At 36.3% G+C, this 17,219-nt stretch overlaps 3 protein-coding genes across 6 annotated transcripts in view; all 3 read right to left on the bottom strand.

The window, feature by feature from the left end:
- Window positions 1-611: 611 nt before the first annotated feature.
- On the bottom strand, window positions 612-8,949 carry LOC311079856 (proteasome subunit beta type-7-like). The gene is made up of 8 exons (XM_084109583.1): window positions 8,711-8,949; window positions 7,440-7,533; window positions 7,131-7,228; window positions 6,877-7,017; window positions 6,562-6,677; window positions 6,424-6,482; window positions 5,899-6,050; window positions 612-3,136 (listed from the first exon to the last, which is right to left on the bottom strand). The coding sequence occupies exons 1-8, from the start codon at window positions 8,767-8,769 to the stop codon at window positions 3,025-3,027; spliced, it is 831 nt and encodes a 276-aa protein (XP_083965709.1). The 5' UTR covers window positions 8,770-8,949; the 3' UTR covers window positions 612-3,024.
- A 2,405-nt stretch (window positions 8,950-11,354) lies between these two features.
- LOC311079918 (uncharacterized protein) lies at window positions 11,355-13,735 on the bottom strand. The gene is made up of 6 exons (XM_084109640.1): window positions 13,675-13,735; window positions 12,816-12,933; window positions 12,645-12,736; window positions 12,374-12,491; window positions 12,163-12,263; window positions 11,355-12,082 (listed from the first exon to the last, which is right to left on the bottom strand). Exons 1-6 carry the CDS (start codon window positions 13,696-13,698, stop codon window positions 12,011-12,013), a joined length of 525 nt encoding a protein of 174 aa, XP_083965766.1. The 5' UTR covers window positions 13,699-13,735; the 3' UTR covers window positions 11,355-12,010.
- A 58-nt stretch (window positions 13,736-13,793) lies between these two features.
- LOC311079770 (uncharacterized protein) overlaps window positions 13,794-17,219 on the bottom strand; it is a 186,253-nt gene continuing 182,827 nt past the window's right edge. For 2 of the 4 annotated variants that reach the window (XM_084109434.1, XM_084109435.1), the window contains 4 exons: window positions 15,510-15,614; window positions 15,145-15,377; window positions 14,371-15,058; window positions 13,794-14,291 (listed from right to left, as the gene is read on the bottom strand). In XM_084109434.1, coding sequence (XP_083965560.1) covers window positions 14,837-15,058; window positions 15,145-15,377; window positions 15,510-15,614 — 560 coding nt within the window. In that variant the 3' untranslated portion in view covers window positions 13,794-14,291; window positions 14,371-14,836. The remainder of the gene's footprint in view (window positions 14,292-14,370; window positions 15,059-15,144; window positions 15,378-15,509; window positions 15,615-17,219) is intronic. The other 2 variants (XM_084109436.1, XM_084109440.1) reach the window with 2 other exon arrangements.

Raw genomic sequence — 17,219 nt, 5'->3', positions numbered from 1 at the left:
AGAATGGATTGGACATCCTTCTTTTGTCACATACTGTTTTTCACCTACTGTATAGTAGGGAAGTATGCGATTTCCGATGCAGCCCACTTGTGTACCTTGTAGTCATAAGCCTATCAGCCCAATTCCCTTCTTTAACTGTAAAAATGGCAATAATGATATTAAGAATATTACATGCATGGCCGCGGGTTAATGACGTCATCGCCACCGTGAGTTTGTTTTGGTCTTACCCAGCCAGCACACCCAAATGGGCTTGACATGGACTATCTAACTGGGGCCCAGCCAGATTTGTCCTCAGTTTCCATTTAGGCCCCACATGGGTTAGCCCAGATTAAATAAATACTGCTCGGTGTGCACACGGGTGTTAAATGTAACACTGAATCAGTGTTGGAGTTAATGAGATAATTAGTCAACCGGTCGTTCAAATGACAGAGGAGGACGCGGCTTACAATAAAGGTGAAATTTATGAAAAATAAGAAGACATGTTATATTGCAGCCCATAAACACAATCAAGCAAAGAAAAAAGGCAGTAAACCACCCCTTTAAAAACACATTGTACACAAAACACTTTTAAACTCCTGCAAAGTTTAGACACAAACAGACATCAAGATTCACAGCATGAATCTCATCAATGGTGACATGCTTCATGCCGCGATGTATTCTGGGTGCATCATAGAGAGCAGTCCGGAAAAACAGCAAGAGAGCAGTCCGGAAAAACAGCAAGAGAGCAGTCCGGAAAAACAGCAAGAGAGCAGTCCGGAAAAACAGCAAGAGAGCAGTCCGGAAAAACAGCAAGAGAGCAGTCCGGAAAAACAGCAAGAGAGCAGTCTGGAAAATGGAACACAAAATGGACATTCCAGTAATTTTTTGCTACAGAAGTGGAAGAATGGTGTAAACTTGTTAAATCATCTAAATCAACAACATCTAGACCTATGTTAGACCCTATACGACTACAAGTACTGAGTAAGATGCTTCCAGAAGTCATATCAGGGGTCATCAATAGCAGACAGAGAGACTTAATTACAACGCTACCTTGTCATTACATCTGGCGGTCCAGCAAATACAATTAGCCAATTAGTAATACAAATGCCTCCGACCTTTTTAAATAAACAAGTTTAGACAAGATGTTTTTTTTTTCTTCAAAATTTAGCATTATTAATCAGCATGTCAAGAGCGTTTCATAATAAACAATGATATAATTAGGAAAATTATTTGTAGAAAGCAAGGAAAGACAACTAAAACTTTGAAATCAACTAGTTAATTAGTTCATTTCGAATCTCCCTTTTAAGTCAGGCTACTAGAAAAGGCATCCTCACAATAAGATATTTCATTATGAGATCTTTGTGTATAGATATGTTATTTAACTCATTTAATTCCACCAGTTACATGAGAAAAAAAAAATAGGTTGAAGGGTGTAAAATGATATTTGACACTATTGTCAACTATCAAAGTGATGATCTTGAATTCATGTGAACATTTTACAAAAAGCCACATGAGCAGTTTTAATCAGTTTGCCCTTTATTATATGTCTCAAAACACTAAAAAGGAAAGCAATTAAAACGTGTCAAATGCAGCTGCCATATTTACAATTGCTAGGACTCTATCCTAAAGTCATTTATTTTTTCATATGGCACACAGTTCTCCTAACCAACTTTCAAAATGCACTAAAACCATCAAAACACGTCTCAAATCAAGTCATTCTTCCATTACACTATAGCAGGGCCCTATTTTAACGATCTGAAATGCAAGTATCAAACGAGAAACACTTTGTGCGTGGATATCGGGTGCTGTTGCTATTATACCGGCGGGATAAATGACTAAAATGGGTTGGTCTGAAGTAGCTTCATTATTCATAGGTGTGGTTTTGGCGTAACGTGAAATAAATGGTGATGAGTGTTTGCATCTAATAATTTTGATAGCCTTTATTTTTTTTAGATTTGCAATATTTTCAATATGGTATTATACTTTTGTATTATGTTAGGATTTAACAGATTTGAAAAGAGAGTATGTAAACATTCAAATTGGCCTGTTCATTAATGAGAAAATAGTTTATGTAATTTGAAAGATCTACCCATTGAATGCATTTTGTGCTAAAGCAATGATAAATGATCCACAGTTTAGCCTGTTGTGCTCACTGTGTGAAAAGATTTTAAAAAACAAATGGTCTCAGTATTGAGAAACTGGTCCTATAGTGATTGTAGGTTCTTTGCTCTTGATCATACATTTCATGATCACAGGACACAAACATGTAGGTGGTGTCACAAACTTTGTATATTACAAAACAATGTAAAAATTAAATTATACTTTTTATATTTATTCTTGATTTATGATGCTCTTACATAACTGCATTTTATTAAAAAAAAGTACAATATTTTTACAATAAAATATTGCAACTTTATAATGGGTCTTATTCAGCAACTGATACATTTTTAACTGACGGATTTATAGTTCCCCACCGTAACAATTGTGACCAAGAATAATTCTCATGCTTTCACTAACTTAAAATATTTAAAAGGCATGCAGTTTGTTTCTTCATGAGTTTGTAAATATATAAATAAAAATATGTATAAATATGTCTGCTCACTTTGCTGTGAACAATGTAGTAGTAATCAATTTCCCATCATGCTGAAATATCTGGTTGTAAAGCTCTTATAAGACGATACAAATATTTATGGTTAATATTGCCTTTGTATCCAACAAATGAATATTTAGCTTGATCGTTTTAAAAAACAAAATACAACAAAAATGACAATCTTTCATTTTTTTTTATCTTTTCATAAACTATTTATGTCTGATGAGTTAAGGAAAGGTAAGGAAACACACTTTTTAATATTATGCATTTTGCAAAACATTCTTGAGTAGCTCAAATGCAAATTACTGAATACATGGAAAGTCCTAAAGCGTATGGCTACTTCTAAAATTATGAAAAATATAGTTTTCCATTTTTATCCAGAAAGGAAACCTATTCACATATACCTTATTTCCTAAAGAGTGAAGGAAAGAGTGTAAAGAATTGCAAATATATTCTCATTCAGTGTCCATCACTTGAACAGATTCATCCACAACATCCAGTGGTAATGGAATAACTGTTTGTGTGAGCACAGCAGTAGTGCCTGGCTTGTATCTGTAGGTACCCTCCCTGGTGATTTAGAAGAAAGAGAGAACATGTTTTTGAATGTTAAGAGATTTTATGAATAAATATGTGCAGTTGTAAACTCAGAAGGTTATTAAAAGAGGATTGATCAGGATGAGAGTTGATTAGGGGTATATTCCAGAAAGCAGGTCGTGCATAAGTTTACGTGGTAAATATATATACAAGTAAATATATAGCAATATATAGTATTATAATGAAACCTTAACATTCGGTTTTATTAAAAATGTCTACAAATTTATTGTCTTTAGTAAATCCTGACAGTGTTTTTTTTAACCCCAAAAATCTGGCCCAATGTTTACTACACAGCAAAATCCCCAGAGTAAAATTAACTCTTTTCAGAGAACATTTGGTCCCTCTCTACAGAGAGTTAAAATAACTCTGAATCAGAGTTAAAGTTAATGAGATACTTAAGTGATTAATTAAGTGATGATTGGGCATTAATGATGAACATCTGCTGTTAACAAGTTCTCAGCAGAGGAGGATTCAACAACTCCACAAACAGCATTACCAGCTTCACTTATTACTAACCAGGGGTGCGTTTCCCGAAAGCATCGTTGGCCAACTATGGTCGCAAGTTCATCGCAATGTCCATTGAACTCTATTGGTAACGACGGAACTTGCGACCATAGTTGGCCAACGATGCTTTCGGGAAACGCACCCCAGACTGACTTTATTTCTGTCAGACATCTACAGAAGGTCTTATTAAGAATTAACAGAGGTTTAGATGTTGATGATTTATTGAAAATGTATGATTACCATTATAGTGATGAGTGTTTCCTTCAGTTGGGCAGTTTGACTCTTCTTGCGAGTTTGTGGTTTTTGTAACAGCTTTTACAAAAACACGTAATTTGTTACAAAGAAAGCCAAACAAAGATGATCAGGTGATATAGTGTTTAACAGCAGATAGTAAAAAAAATGCACTTATATCGTTACTGTCCAAAAGTGGTCATTTGATGTTAATAGATTATATTCACTAACAATACTCTCTTGCTACAGATTGGACATTTTTAGTTTTTAAAATACATAATAGGGGAATTTTTTTTTTTTTTTTTTAAACAAAGACATCAATAATCAGCTTATGAATCTCAACAATGGTGACATGCTTCATGCTGCAATGCATGCTGGGAGCCACAATAGTATAAAACTCATGGCTCCCAGGATGCATTGCGGCATGAAACATGTTACCATTGTTGAGATTCATATGCTGATTCTTGATGTCTGTGTCTTAGAATTTTTTTTTCCCCTATTATGTATTTAAAAAAATTCAAAATGTCCAATTTGTGGCAAGAGAGTATTGTTAGTGAACATAATCTATTAACATCAAATGACCACTTTTGGACAGGGATGATATAAGCGCATCATTCTACTTTTGTTGTTGAAAACTAGATCACCTGAACATCTTTGCATCTGGCATTCTTTGCAACAAATTACATGTTTTGGTAAAAGCTGTTACAAAAACCATAAACACTCAAAAATATAAGCTAGAGTCAAACTGCCCAACTAAAGGAAACATTCATCACGATAATGGTGATCATACATTTTCAATAAATCGTCAACATCTAAACCTCAATTCTCAATACGAACTTCTGTAAACGTATGACAGAAATAAAGTTAGTCTGGTTAGTAATAAGTGAAGCTGGTAATGCTGTTTATGGAGTTGTTTAATCCTCCTCTGCTGAGAACTTGTTGACAGCAGGTGTTCATCATTAATGCCCAATCATCACTTAATTAATCACTTAAGTATCTCATTAACTTTTACTCTGTTTCAGAGTTATTTTAACTCTCTGTAGAGAGGGACCAAATGTTCTCTGAACAGAGTTAATTTTACTCTGGAGATTTTGCTGTGTAAAAAATGACATAGAATAGTTCACAAGTAAGTGAATAGAGAGTGCTGCAGGGATGACATTTTGTAGGCCAAAACCCAGAAATGAGTTAGCATTTTAGCACTTCTGGTTCCACCGTCCTGAAGTCAACAGATTTTTAAAGTTTTTTTTTTTTTTTTTTTTTTTGCCAGAAATAAGGTCTGTGGCTAGGGTTAGGGATTAGGGTTATCATTGCAATTTTTTAAAAAGTTTTTACTTGTCTTGAAAAAGGCGTTGCTAACAAGTGGCTTTGTGAATGGGACTACAAAGGTTGTCAGGGACATTAAATGTCATCACACTGTACTGGAAAAATCATCTACTCGCTAGTTGGAAGTTGTCAATTTGTTGGAAGCTAGTGATGGTGAAGCTGAGGTCCTGCGATGTGGTGTAGTTTGTTTATAGCCTTCTGACAATTGTATTTATAGGCTTCAGATTTAAAAGTTGTTAATTTGTGAAGATTATCATGATGAACAAAAAGTGTAAGAATCTTCTTTTTTTTTTTTTTTTTCACAGAGCTTATTTTCTGCAATAATACAAAAAAGCCAATGAAAACATCCTATTGAGTTTTTGTTGAGGGAACCAGGGTGATGCTAACTTCTGGGTTGGCCAACAAAAATAATAATCACTGCAGAGCTCTATACTAGGATGTACCTTCCTGTATGAGTGTGTTCACAGTGAACATATTCTTGAGTTGACTGAACTTACTTCTGGCCGTGTTTTGGAACTGATAACTGAGTAAGAAATGTAATCAACCAAGAGTTCGGAGTAACCCTGCTTTCTGGAAAACCCAGGAAAATGGATACATTGAAACAAATTCTCATTTTAAAATGATGAAGAATTAATGTTACTGCATTCTTCCACATTACACTTCCACATTCATCTTACCTCAGTCCTTTCTGAACAGGCTGGTCATATCCCCTCAGATAATCCACAGCTTTCTCTGTGATCACACATAGGTCTACATTGCTGCCAGAACCAAGGTCACAGAAGATGCCTGCAGTGATGGCATCTCTCACCAGCTGCTTTCCTTCCTCTAGCTTTACATTTCCCAAGCGTTTATGTAGGTGTGGAATTGACAAGAACAAATACAGAACGTGTGTTTGGGAAGTGGGATTCAACAATAAAGATTACATTGAAGGTAAGAAGCAAAGAATAAAAATAAATGTCAGATTGAATTTGGTAAAAGTAAGATCAAACATGCTTGCTTGACACACGAGAATGATTGAGGTTCATTCATTGAGCTTCTGCAGGGACCAATGAGGTCTGTTCTCGAGCATCAAGCAACTTCCCCTTTGAAGGGCCCTCAGGGGTCCGTAGACCCCTAGTTAAAATGCAAATGTAACTACAATAACAGCATATACAATACCATGTTGGAAAATATCAATAAGAATGTCTTAACAGTTGTCTGACCTCCATATTTGGCTTGTAACGATCTTCAAATACAGAAATGGCAGCAGCTGCTCCAGACCCTGTAATATATAGTTTTGATAAATAAGTGCAGAAAAAACATGTTTGATTGTGTTCATTCAAATAAAGGGGATAAAGTACCCATGGTAAGGAAAGGAAGCTTATCATAGGAACCATGAGGGTAGACGCTATAGAGCTGTGGGCCGTTAATATCCACACCTCCCACAATTAGAGAAGAACCAATGTGCCCCTGATACCTACAAAAAAAAAAAGGGAAACAGTCAGCCCTAGTCCTGGACCTGGATAATATATATTTAAATAGCTCTTTAAGATAAACTAATATTATCAGTTAACTAGTGAGCAATATCTTAAATAAAGAAAGAATGATGTATTTTGATGTATCAATCACTTTGCCTTAATCACTTAAATCAAATTGAATGACTATGACACTTTCACCTGAACAGCATCTGTTTGAGCTGTCGGGTCACCATGGCCACAAGAGGAGGTCGTCCTGTGCTCAGTGAATGCAGTTCTACATTTGAAGACATCATCTGAGTAGTGACCTCAGCATCAGCAGCAACACCCGCACCACAACAGCTATTGTGGTAAGAAGAACCAAAGAAAAAGAAAACAATAAAAACAGGCACTATAAAATTTAGTTTAGATAGAGACTTGAACTATGATGATGAGCAACCAAAAGATTCACTCACTAGATTTTGGGAGCTATGTAGTGGATTTTCATGCAGTTTTTATCAGCTACGACCATATCATCCGTGGCTCTGGTGTCTGCACCTAAAATCACTCCATCCTAAAATAAAATCCATTTATTTTTTTGGTTTATTATAACTAAATATTACATACCATCATATTAATTTAATATAGCTAAGTTTATTTGCAATTACTTGAATTACAATATAGACTTAAATGATATGGAAATGAATTACAACATAGACTTAAATTATAAATATTTAATCAGTAATTAACAACACAAATCATGCTTTTGCAGCGTCAAAACAGACTTTGAATATCAGGCCAGCAATGGTGGTGCCAGTCTTCCTGGCGTTTGGTGCACTGTAACCCTTCTCTGATAAATTTGCTTCCAGAACAGCATTTCTATAAATGAATAAACAAACAGATACAATACAATTAAAAGATATGGCATTATTAATTTAGGCCTACTTTTTGTTACTATTATGTTGTTTTAGGAGTAGGCCATGTTTAGGGGAGAGCGGGGCACAACCTAACGCTTTTTGACTTTCTCAGTTTGTGCAAATCTACTTATGGTTCAGAGTATTTATTTTTTCCCCACATTAATTTCCCACATGTCTAGTACAATTATGTGTTTTTGTTTTATTAATACAGTATATACTTTTTTCTTGATATAGCCCGAAAAATGGAAGTGAAATGTGACAACATGCCCCACAGGTGGGGTACATTGTAACATGTGAGGGGCACATTGTAACATGACATATGGCAGCTTAAAATGTTATCTGATCTAATAAAAAAAATATACAAAACAAACTAAAATATTTTCTAAATAAAATACAATTAAAAAACTTTTTCATATAAAATAATGGCAATTTTTAATAATTAAATATAAACTCATTTTTGAGTTTTGACTACGAACACAGGAAAACACAGCTATACAACATAGTTCAAAAAAAAAAAATAATTCGTAATTTCTGGACATTGACTCTCAGTCTTTATTCACCCTTTTCTCACGTTTTCTCAATAAAATTAATAAAAGTATAGAATATAATAGCATATTCTAATAGGGGCACATTGTAACGCAGTGTGACAACATGCCCCCGCCTGCACAACTGGGATTTAAACCCTGCTAGTGTCTTCTGCTAGTTAGCGAAGCATTAAAGAACTATCTCAACTGTCTCATCTTGGAGATTAAAATAATATCAGATTTGTCTTATTTTAAATAAACACAAAAAATAGAGATGAAAAATTAACTTAAGTAAGAAATTTACTTTTGCTATGGTTTAATAAATGTCTATGAATATCTTCCAAAAAGAAAATAATTTTGGCGGATTTTTTTTTTCTATATAGTGTTGTTGATATGGCAACTAGTAAATAAACAAAGTTCCATCATCCAAGCATGTGCGGAAGTATTTAAAACAAGCGTGTTACAACTAACCCCGCGTTAGGTTGTGCCCCGCGCTCCTACTCATTCATGTGTCAAAACACTTTGATGTTTTGCAATCGTTTTGGCAATCTATGTAAATTGTAGTAATGTCTTGATATTGTTTACGTCTTGATCATGTTGTTATAGATGTCTCACCTGCGTGTGTTCTCAAAAGAGAATCCTCCGGTCGGCGTCTTTGTCGATGTGTGCAGCATCTTTCACCTGCACACTGTATAATATGTAAAGTATAGCTCTAACACTCAGCTTTGGGTAAAGCTCTTTCTGATCACCGCTTTTGAACGTTTACTCGCTTCAGCTTTACACAAAGAGTCGGTGCGTCAGCACTTTTAACGCCCCAAACTGCAGAAGTTCCTTCTTTCACTTTCACTTCTGACACATGATCGCTTCTCTAGGCCATTCAGTCGAATGAAGCAGTTACTCTAACCGAACGGTTAGGGGTTAGGCCTATTTGTGCATACAAATAGGTAAGTCTATTTTCTTGTAAAAAAGTTTTATTCTATTATTGATCTATTTAATCTGGCCAATTTACAGTTTTTCTCAATTGTTTACACACAAATTCTGGTACTTGAGACACAATGACCACAACATGTAACTCATTCACCAACCCCCTGAACCAATTCTGCTAAACTACAAGCACAATTCCTGCTTTACACTCAGATTGCAGTTCTAAAACACACTTTTTTCAAAACACTACACACAGTTATCTGCTTTTGGCACAATTTTCATGCAGAAAATCTCTTGTTTTCACAAGGAACACACTGCCATTCAAATATGCACACTCACTCATCACATGGGCAAACACCCGTCACACAGTTTTACAATTAGCAATCAGAGCTTTAGCATAAAAGGGCAACAGGTGAGCTCTTCAATGGAGCAATGGATGCCAACATTGGATTTTTTTTTTTTTTTTTTTACTGTAACTGTATACAGTAAATTCTTCTGTTGTTTTGTATGTAGACCACTGTACTGTATGTACAACTTTGTGTTGGTTGGGATGTACACTGTGTACATTGTTTTTGTGGGAAAAATAAAATATATTTGTTACCGTGTATTTGTGTGTTCTGAGTATAAAATCAATATTCTTAAATATTTTACAACACACTTATGTATGTACTGTCTGTAGTAAGTGTAACACTGAACAAAAAAAAGGCCATAAGTCATTATGATGAATGGAGAAGAGGTGTTTTCCATTCATCATAGTGTTTTACATTGAGCACATCAGTGTTCAACTGGTTCTTATAAATGTCTATTCATATGATGGTTTGTGTGTCATTTGAGAAGAAATAACATTGTTTTGAATGTAAAGTTTCATTTTGCAGGAGAATTGAGGAGTTTTGCCCATTGTGTGTGTGTTTTTGGATTTGTGTGTAGAGTTCTGAGAATATGAGGCATGCTTTCAGAAAATGTGTGTAAACAATCGAGAAAAATTGTAATATAACAATATCCTAACTGTATCATCCCTTAAGTAATGTAATGTCCTCTTTAGTCTCCCGAAGAAGACTGTCCAGTTTGTCCAATGTTTTTTTAGATGTTGATAATGCTGAGTCATCTCTTTTACAATGATCCTCTTCTCCTCCTCCATGCGCCTGACCAGCAGGACTTGCTCAAACACTCGCCTCTTCAAGCGGAGACTCGACACTATTTCTGAAAATAAAAGTGGAGGGGAAAAACTTCAAACACGAACACACAACATATTCAGCTTTACGTCTAGCACAGTGTTCTTCACTAGTCATTCTGAGGGCCTTGAGAATAATATTGATGAAGAACTTTATAAGGGTAATAATATAACAATATCCTAACTGTATCATCCCTTAAGTATGCATATAATAATGAAGCCAATACACATAATTGACAACAACTGAAACATCACACTACAATATAACAGAAAGTTAAAGAAATGCTCATCCCAGTATTAAGATTTTTTATTTTTATTAAAGACATATTGAAAGGATATCTAATTGGTAGGCAGAGTTATTTCATGCTTGGGTTGGATTTTGCCATTTCAGAATAGATTTGGTTTTCTTCTTAAATGTGTTTGGCTATTGCAGCTCTTATAAAGAAAAGAAAAGTGATGACCACTACTAGTATAGAGTGTGTGTTACAGGAGTAACAATAACTATCAGATTATCACTATGGGCCAGTTGTTCAAAACATTTAATCTGGATCAAAATGATCCGGATTTGGAAATCCCATGTTTTCTTGTTCAGGATCAGGCAATCCGTCTTACTTTTATGCCGGTTTTTCAAAGCAACATTGGACTGGATCACCCTGATCCAGATACACAGTTCTCAAGATTACCAAATCCGGATTACCAGTGCTCTAAATGGGACAACATATCACAATGTGGGCTAGCAGCGATGTGAAGAACAGGCAGAAGAGCCAACATGGGGTCACTGTAAGTGTTTCTTATTTAGAGACAAAACACAGAAATAACATAAACATCCACTTCCATTCATAATTTCTTTTATGACCCCTCATCTGAGCCACAACAAATAAAACACACATATATACATTAACAAATACATTGTGGATATTTTGAAAAAAATAAAATGGCTAAATGTCCAATAGTTAACAAAATAAAGAATGTTCAGGGTTCTTCTTCATCTCTGATGATTGTTTCTTTGAAATTAATATACGGAGATGAATGACAGAAAAATGGAATATATTATTTTTGTTTGTTACTGAAATCTGTTTGGGTGATTATTTCATGGGGACAAGATCATTTTTATTTTATTTTACTTTACTATACTATACTGAATAGCTTAATTGGTCGCCTATGTCTACTTTATCACTGTTAAAACGGTTACACAAGTCAAGTGCAAAATATAAATAAAAGTATATACACTAAATAATACAAATGTATTATTTGACCAAGTTTTACTACATTTTTTTCCTGGAATCCACCTTGAAATCCTGTTGGGATCAGGATGATCCTGTTTTTTTGGATCAAAGTTATCCAAATCCTACTGACAAGTTTTGAACAACACAAACTGAAGGTTTGATCCAGATTAAAACTAGGATTGGATTGCGTGATCTAATCTGATTTCAGATTCCTTCTTTCCCTTTTGAACAACCCATTTTCAAGATTTGATCCAATCCGATAACCAAAATCCGATCAGCTTACCTTTGAACAACTGGCCCTATGTCTTCATTTGGGAACATTACAGATCATTTTTCAGATAGCAACAGAATATATAATGTGTTATTCTTTACTGTATGTTGCACCTTTTTTACTGGGTGGCAGTGTTAAATTGCTGAGTGTTATTAGTTGTATTAACAATCAACTGAATTTTGTGAATTCAAAAAAGCACAAAAATAAAACACATTAATTAGCATCTCCTTGTGCTTCCCAAGGCAGAATAAAGTCATCAGAGAGACTGCACGCTGCTTCGGTGTCAGTTTTCTCTTCACAGCCAAGAATGGTGTTGTACAGCACTATCTTCTCTCTGAGTGTCTTTTTGAGCTCACCAAGTCTTCTCCGTTTGCGTTGCCTTGTTTGGTTGCTGTCTGTAAGTTTAAAAAAAAAAAATTATTAGAAAAAAAATAAAAAATACAAAATGCAAGTTGAGTGATGTAGTATCAAATACCATTGTGTCGACACGGATCATGCTTCTTTCTTCGGATGGAATAAATAATCTCATGGATTTCACTCTGGAGCTCTTCCTGCTACTGTGTGTCCTGTGTCTCTCTTGAAAACCAGAAATAAGCAAAGTCGACCATTACAGAAAACACAGTATCACTGCAAAAATGTAGACAAATATATATGGAAATGTAAACACCAGCGACTATATTACATACCAGCGGCTGCCCATTGCTTGCCATCACACACCCACCGATCTGCATCCTCCATAGAGATGTTTAACTCCTGCTTGAGACTCTCAAGATCGGCTGCGTCCATCTCTGCTCTCTGTGTAGTCTGTTTAAAAAGATAAAAAAATGACAGAAAACATAGTATCACTGCAAAATTAACCACAATTACCCCTGAAAAAAATGCAGGGGAGAGCACAATCACACTCATAGTGTCTCCAGGGCCCAGGAAACACCTTAACGTGCAGTCTAGGCTTCTTACTTTGACAAATCTTTCCGCCAGTGTCTTGTGGAGACTCTCCACCTTCCTATTGCTCCATCCCATGGCAAGTACAGTAATCATATCTCCTCTGCCTATAAAAAAACAAAACCAATAAGAACAAATCAATTGTACAATCTAGCATTGTGTCAAACACACTGGTTAACCCTTTACCTGACTTGGTCCTGTAGTTTGTAGTAAGAGCTGCGCTTGAAAGGAAGCTATTGGCCTGTTCCAGCTCTTCACCAACAGTGTTTCCTGCACCCTCCTGGCTTCTCCCGCCCCACCTAACCTGCTCCCAAGAAGAAGACCAAGACCTTTAACATTCAATGCTTATTTATTAGTTTGTGTATCATCAACTGAATTTGGTGCCATGAGCAAATTTTGATATGTTTAATATTTGAAAATATAAAATGTTCTGAGGTAGGATAACAATGAAAGAAAAGCTTTCACAACTGCAATTGTGCAGTCAGAACTTCTGGACGGGATCAGGAAGCATATCCTGCAAACAACCCTGCGGTTAAACCAGAATGACCAGTACTGTTGTAACAGCGTGATCACTGATAGTAATGTTAACTATGTTTAAAAAGTTCATAAGCATACACACACACACACACACACACACCCAACACACCCAACACACCCAACACACCCAACACACCCAACACACCCAACACACCCAACACTAAATAAGTGGTTTTAAACTTGTCCTTGAGGATACCCAGCACTACACATGTTGTATATCTCACTTATATGACACACTTGATTAACTCATCAGCTCATTAGTAGAGACTGCAAGACCTGAATTGTGTGTGTCAGATAAGGGAGACATACTGTACACAATGCAGTGCTGGGGTCCTCCAGGACAGGTCTGAAAACCACTGCATTAAAGTATTTCAATAATGTTTACTACTTTTGACTTATGAAACGTGCATATTTACCCAGATAATAATCAAGCTAAATTGTTCTGATGCTGTAAGGATGTTTCATTAAAACATTAAAACGTAAACTTAACTCACACACAGTACCTCACATTTGCCAGTGTGAGCCTTGGCATGCATTACAGACAGAAAAGGCTTCATCATGGGAAGTGGTTGGAGCTCGGATAACTTTTCTGCCATCTTTTCCAAATAAGGCCAGTGCCTGTAAAGGGAAAATTGCCAAAACTGGTAAGGAGACAAACCAGGATCTAAGTGACTAGTACAATTCCTGTAACACTACAGTATGTAGTCATATGTATGGTAATTTGTCATATCAGCACTGATAAGGTAGTAGCCATATTCATTTTCTAATTCCATAATATAAAAAATGTGTGATTTTTAGCTAGTCATGGTGTTATTCCCATGCATGGCATATATTAATAAAGGTAAAACATCAGTAAAAACTTCAGTTATCATTTGGCAATGGCTATCTCCCTGCAAGCAATGTCCATACAAAAGAGTGTTGCATTTGCAGCTTGTGCCAGCTCCTTCTGCAGGAACATTGGGTCGGCATATATTTCACCACGGTAGAGGCTCAAGCCTTGCAGCGAGACTCATGTCTGCACACAGCTATTTCAAGGCCCTCTTCATCCACCTTGGCCCTGGACTTCTGTGCTATTTCTCTGCCTGCTGGAAATGTTGCCGGTCCGCAGACATCATGACCTGTCCTCTGAAAGTAGAAACAATATGTTACATGTAATCCCAGGACAAGAAAACATTCAATTAAAAAGAGTTAAAGAAACCCTTACACTTAACATCTGGCTTCTAATTTGGTCAACAAAGGCAGATACTTTGGCATCTTGTGCGATGAACAGTCCATCAAAAAGAGATGGTTCGTCTGTCCTGTTAAATAAGAGGAATTCATCGCCAACACAATTACATAATAATGATTAAACGTTGCATTCACCTAAATTAATATGACAATTAACCATAAAGGTGCCACACATTTTAGTCTGTATGAATCACATTTGATCTGGAACGCTGTGTTTAGAGTATCAGCTTGTATTTGTCCTGTGGAAATGAATGCTGTAATGTGGAATTAACTCGTGTAAGAAGTAAAAAACATACCGTTTAAAGTACAAAAATAAATAACTAAATCTTTATTTGTGTCTGTGTCTTCAGAGGGTCATGGCATGGGGGGTCTAGAGCCCATCGCATCTAGCACTGGGTGACAGGAGAGATGCAGCATGGACACACAAACACCACTGCACCACCCTATATCCAAATTAAAAAAGAAAAGAAAAAAAGATTACACTTCCCCTTTGGATTTCTTGAGCCGGTGATGTTTTCTATTAGCGTCTGCAGATATAGCCGGCATGTCTGGTGTGAATGCTGGGCATTTAAAGGCTCCATCAGGCACAGATCTTCTTTCTTAAAATTGCAGAAGGCAAACTCCCGAAAGACTCTGTGGAAGGTATCACCACAAATACTACCCGTCTGGAAAGAAGGATGGTATTATTTTGGTTAATAAAAGATTTTGAAGTCTGGAATTCAAACACTTTGGAAATAAAAACAGCCCTTACCCGACCAGTGCAAAGACATCGATGTTCAAGCGTTCTGAGAAATGCTTGTTGGGATAAAGCTGGGCTGGCTAATTTCATCTGCTCAAATGATGTGAACAGATCAAACTTAAACAGCATTTGGCAGCTGGTGGTTGCTGGCCAGTATCTGTATTGAAGCAAGTCACTAATCCCAGGAGTCCATCTGGAAGAACAAAGTGGACAGCTTATACACGGCAGACACAGGTTGTGTGGACCTTAAAACAAACATGTGTTTACTATTTGACCAGTATTTGTACAGCACAGGACAAAAGAATATAGTCAGCCATTATTATGCTTGACTTCATCTGGTCGGATATAAAAAGGTAGAAGGAAGTGACAAGACATACCGTTGATAGTCACCAATACGGTCTGCTTTCCTGGGATAATTTTGAAGTCTTGGTTTGGACCACAGGAACAGATTTGTATCGGTGGAGGAATTGGGAGCACACACACTGCAGTAAATCACATTTCAGAAAGTAATATCAGTAATGTCTACACATTTACTCAACAAAAGATTCAGTTAAAGGAAACTGCTAGGGCTGACTTCTAATAGTCGAGGATTCGACGATTCGATTCGGAGAGGTCTGATTCGACTATGAACCTCATAGTCGAATACATGGGCGTCAGTTTGGTTTGAAATGTGCTGGGGACAGAGACGCATTCGCATTTTCAGAAGGGCTGGGTACAAAAAAATATTTTCCGCTTTCGCGCAGGTCATGTTTTGAAAGACGATGTCCTGTAGCTTACTAATGTAAATAAATAAAAATGTATTCAAAAATCTGCTTCACATTTTCAGCAGGGCTGCGGAGCGGCTGTGGGTTGGCTCCACACGTTTCTCATGGGCTTTATATATAGGCTAAGTCCTAACGTGAAAAAATCTTTACGTGGTTTAATGTACCTAAACAATGATTACCAAATTTCCCTCTCATATTGCTCCTCATAACCACTGAAAATGGTCAAAAAAATCAAACCCAGAGTACAATTATTATGGATGTTATCTGATATTAAGAGTTTCTGCTTCACATTTTCAGCAGGGCAGCGGAGCGGCTGTGAGTTGACTCCACACGGTTCTCATGGGCGTGAAAAAGCTTTACGTGGTTTAATGCTACCTAAACAACGATCACCAAATTTCTCTCTCATATTGCTCCTCATGTTTATGAAATGTTATGATATATGTGTGATATGTTTTGTTCATCTGGCTTTAAATGAATAAAAGGTATTTGTTACACACCATGTTTTTTTTAGCTCTTTTGTTTGAAATGGAAAAAATCTAGCTGCTATCTAAAAAAAAAAAAAAAAAGGTTCGATATCAGTCGACTATGGCAAAATCTAACGAATCAGATTCGACTATGAAAATCTTTAGTCGAAAACAGCCCTAGAAACTGCAGAGGGCACCGACTACATTATCTGAACATGCCTTGTTCACGGAGTTGATATTGGCCACTTTCATCAGCCACCACTACGGATGTTGGAGGAATGGGTTTTAAAACACCATCAAACATCGCTTCCCTATCATGGAAAACAGTTTTTCTGTGGATCTCGGTGTCACATGATGAACAGAAACACTGATTTCCTGAGGGGACACAGTCTAAGCACCGGACAACAGCATCAACAGTTCTGCATTGTTGACAGCAATGCTGGGTAACTGTCTCTGCAGCCGACATGCAGTTCAAGATCTCTGGCATTGCAGCCCTGAATTTCTTTTCAGAGATGACCTGTCTTTTGGTCCATGCAGACATGCTGGGTGTCTCTTCTACTTCCACTGATGCAGAGACAGTGACTGAAGTTAGCAGGTTTTTTAGCCTCTGAAGATGTTGATCTAAATTAATAATAATAAAAAATAATAATAATAATAATAAGGAAAAAGCCAGTTGCAATAATGCATTTTAATAAAGCAAATTAGCAATTTCTTATATGGCTTTGTCACTTCATATGCATGATGTAAATGGGAATTACATACTTTTACAGTTGCCTATATGTGACATTTTAAATTTAAATATAAAAGCTGAAATTATTTAGGCATTCAATTCAACATGCTTACCAAGACTTGGTACCTC

This window comes from Abramis brama (genome assembly GCF_963993115.1).
Source record: "Abramis brama genome assembly, chromosome: 1".
Classification (NCBI taxonomy): Eukaryota; Metazoa; Chordata; class Actinopteri; order Cypriniformes; family Leuciscidae; genus Abramis; species Abramis brama.
The sequence above is the reverse complement of the archived record's forward strand: the minus strand, read 5'-3'. Positions and strand labels throughout refer to the sequence as shown.

Coding starts and splice junctions, on each gene's coding strand:
- LOC311079856 (XM_084109583.1), bottom strand. CDS start 8,769: ATGCTGCACACATCGACAAAGACGCCGACCGGAGGATTCTCTTTTGAG. Junction 6,678..6,876: donor CTCAAACAGATGCTGTTCAG/GTGAAAGTGTCA, acceptor TTTTTTTTGTAG/GTATCAGGGGCACATTGGTT. Junction 6,051..6,423: donor GTTACAAGCCAAATATGGAG/GTCAGACAACTG, acceptor GGAAATGTAAAG/CTAGAGGAAGGAAAGCAGCT.
- LOC311079918 (XM_084109640.1), bottom strand. CDS start 13,698: ATGCCAAGGCTCACACTGGCAAAT. Junction 12,737..12,815: donor AAACTACAGGACCAAGTCAG/GTAAAGGGTTAA, acceptor GTTTTTTTATAG/GCAGAGGAGATATGATTACT. Junction 12,264..12,373: donor CAAGCAATGGGCAGCCGCTG/GTATGTAATATA, acceptor CTGGTTTTCAAG/AGAGACACAGGACACACAGT.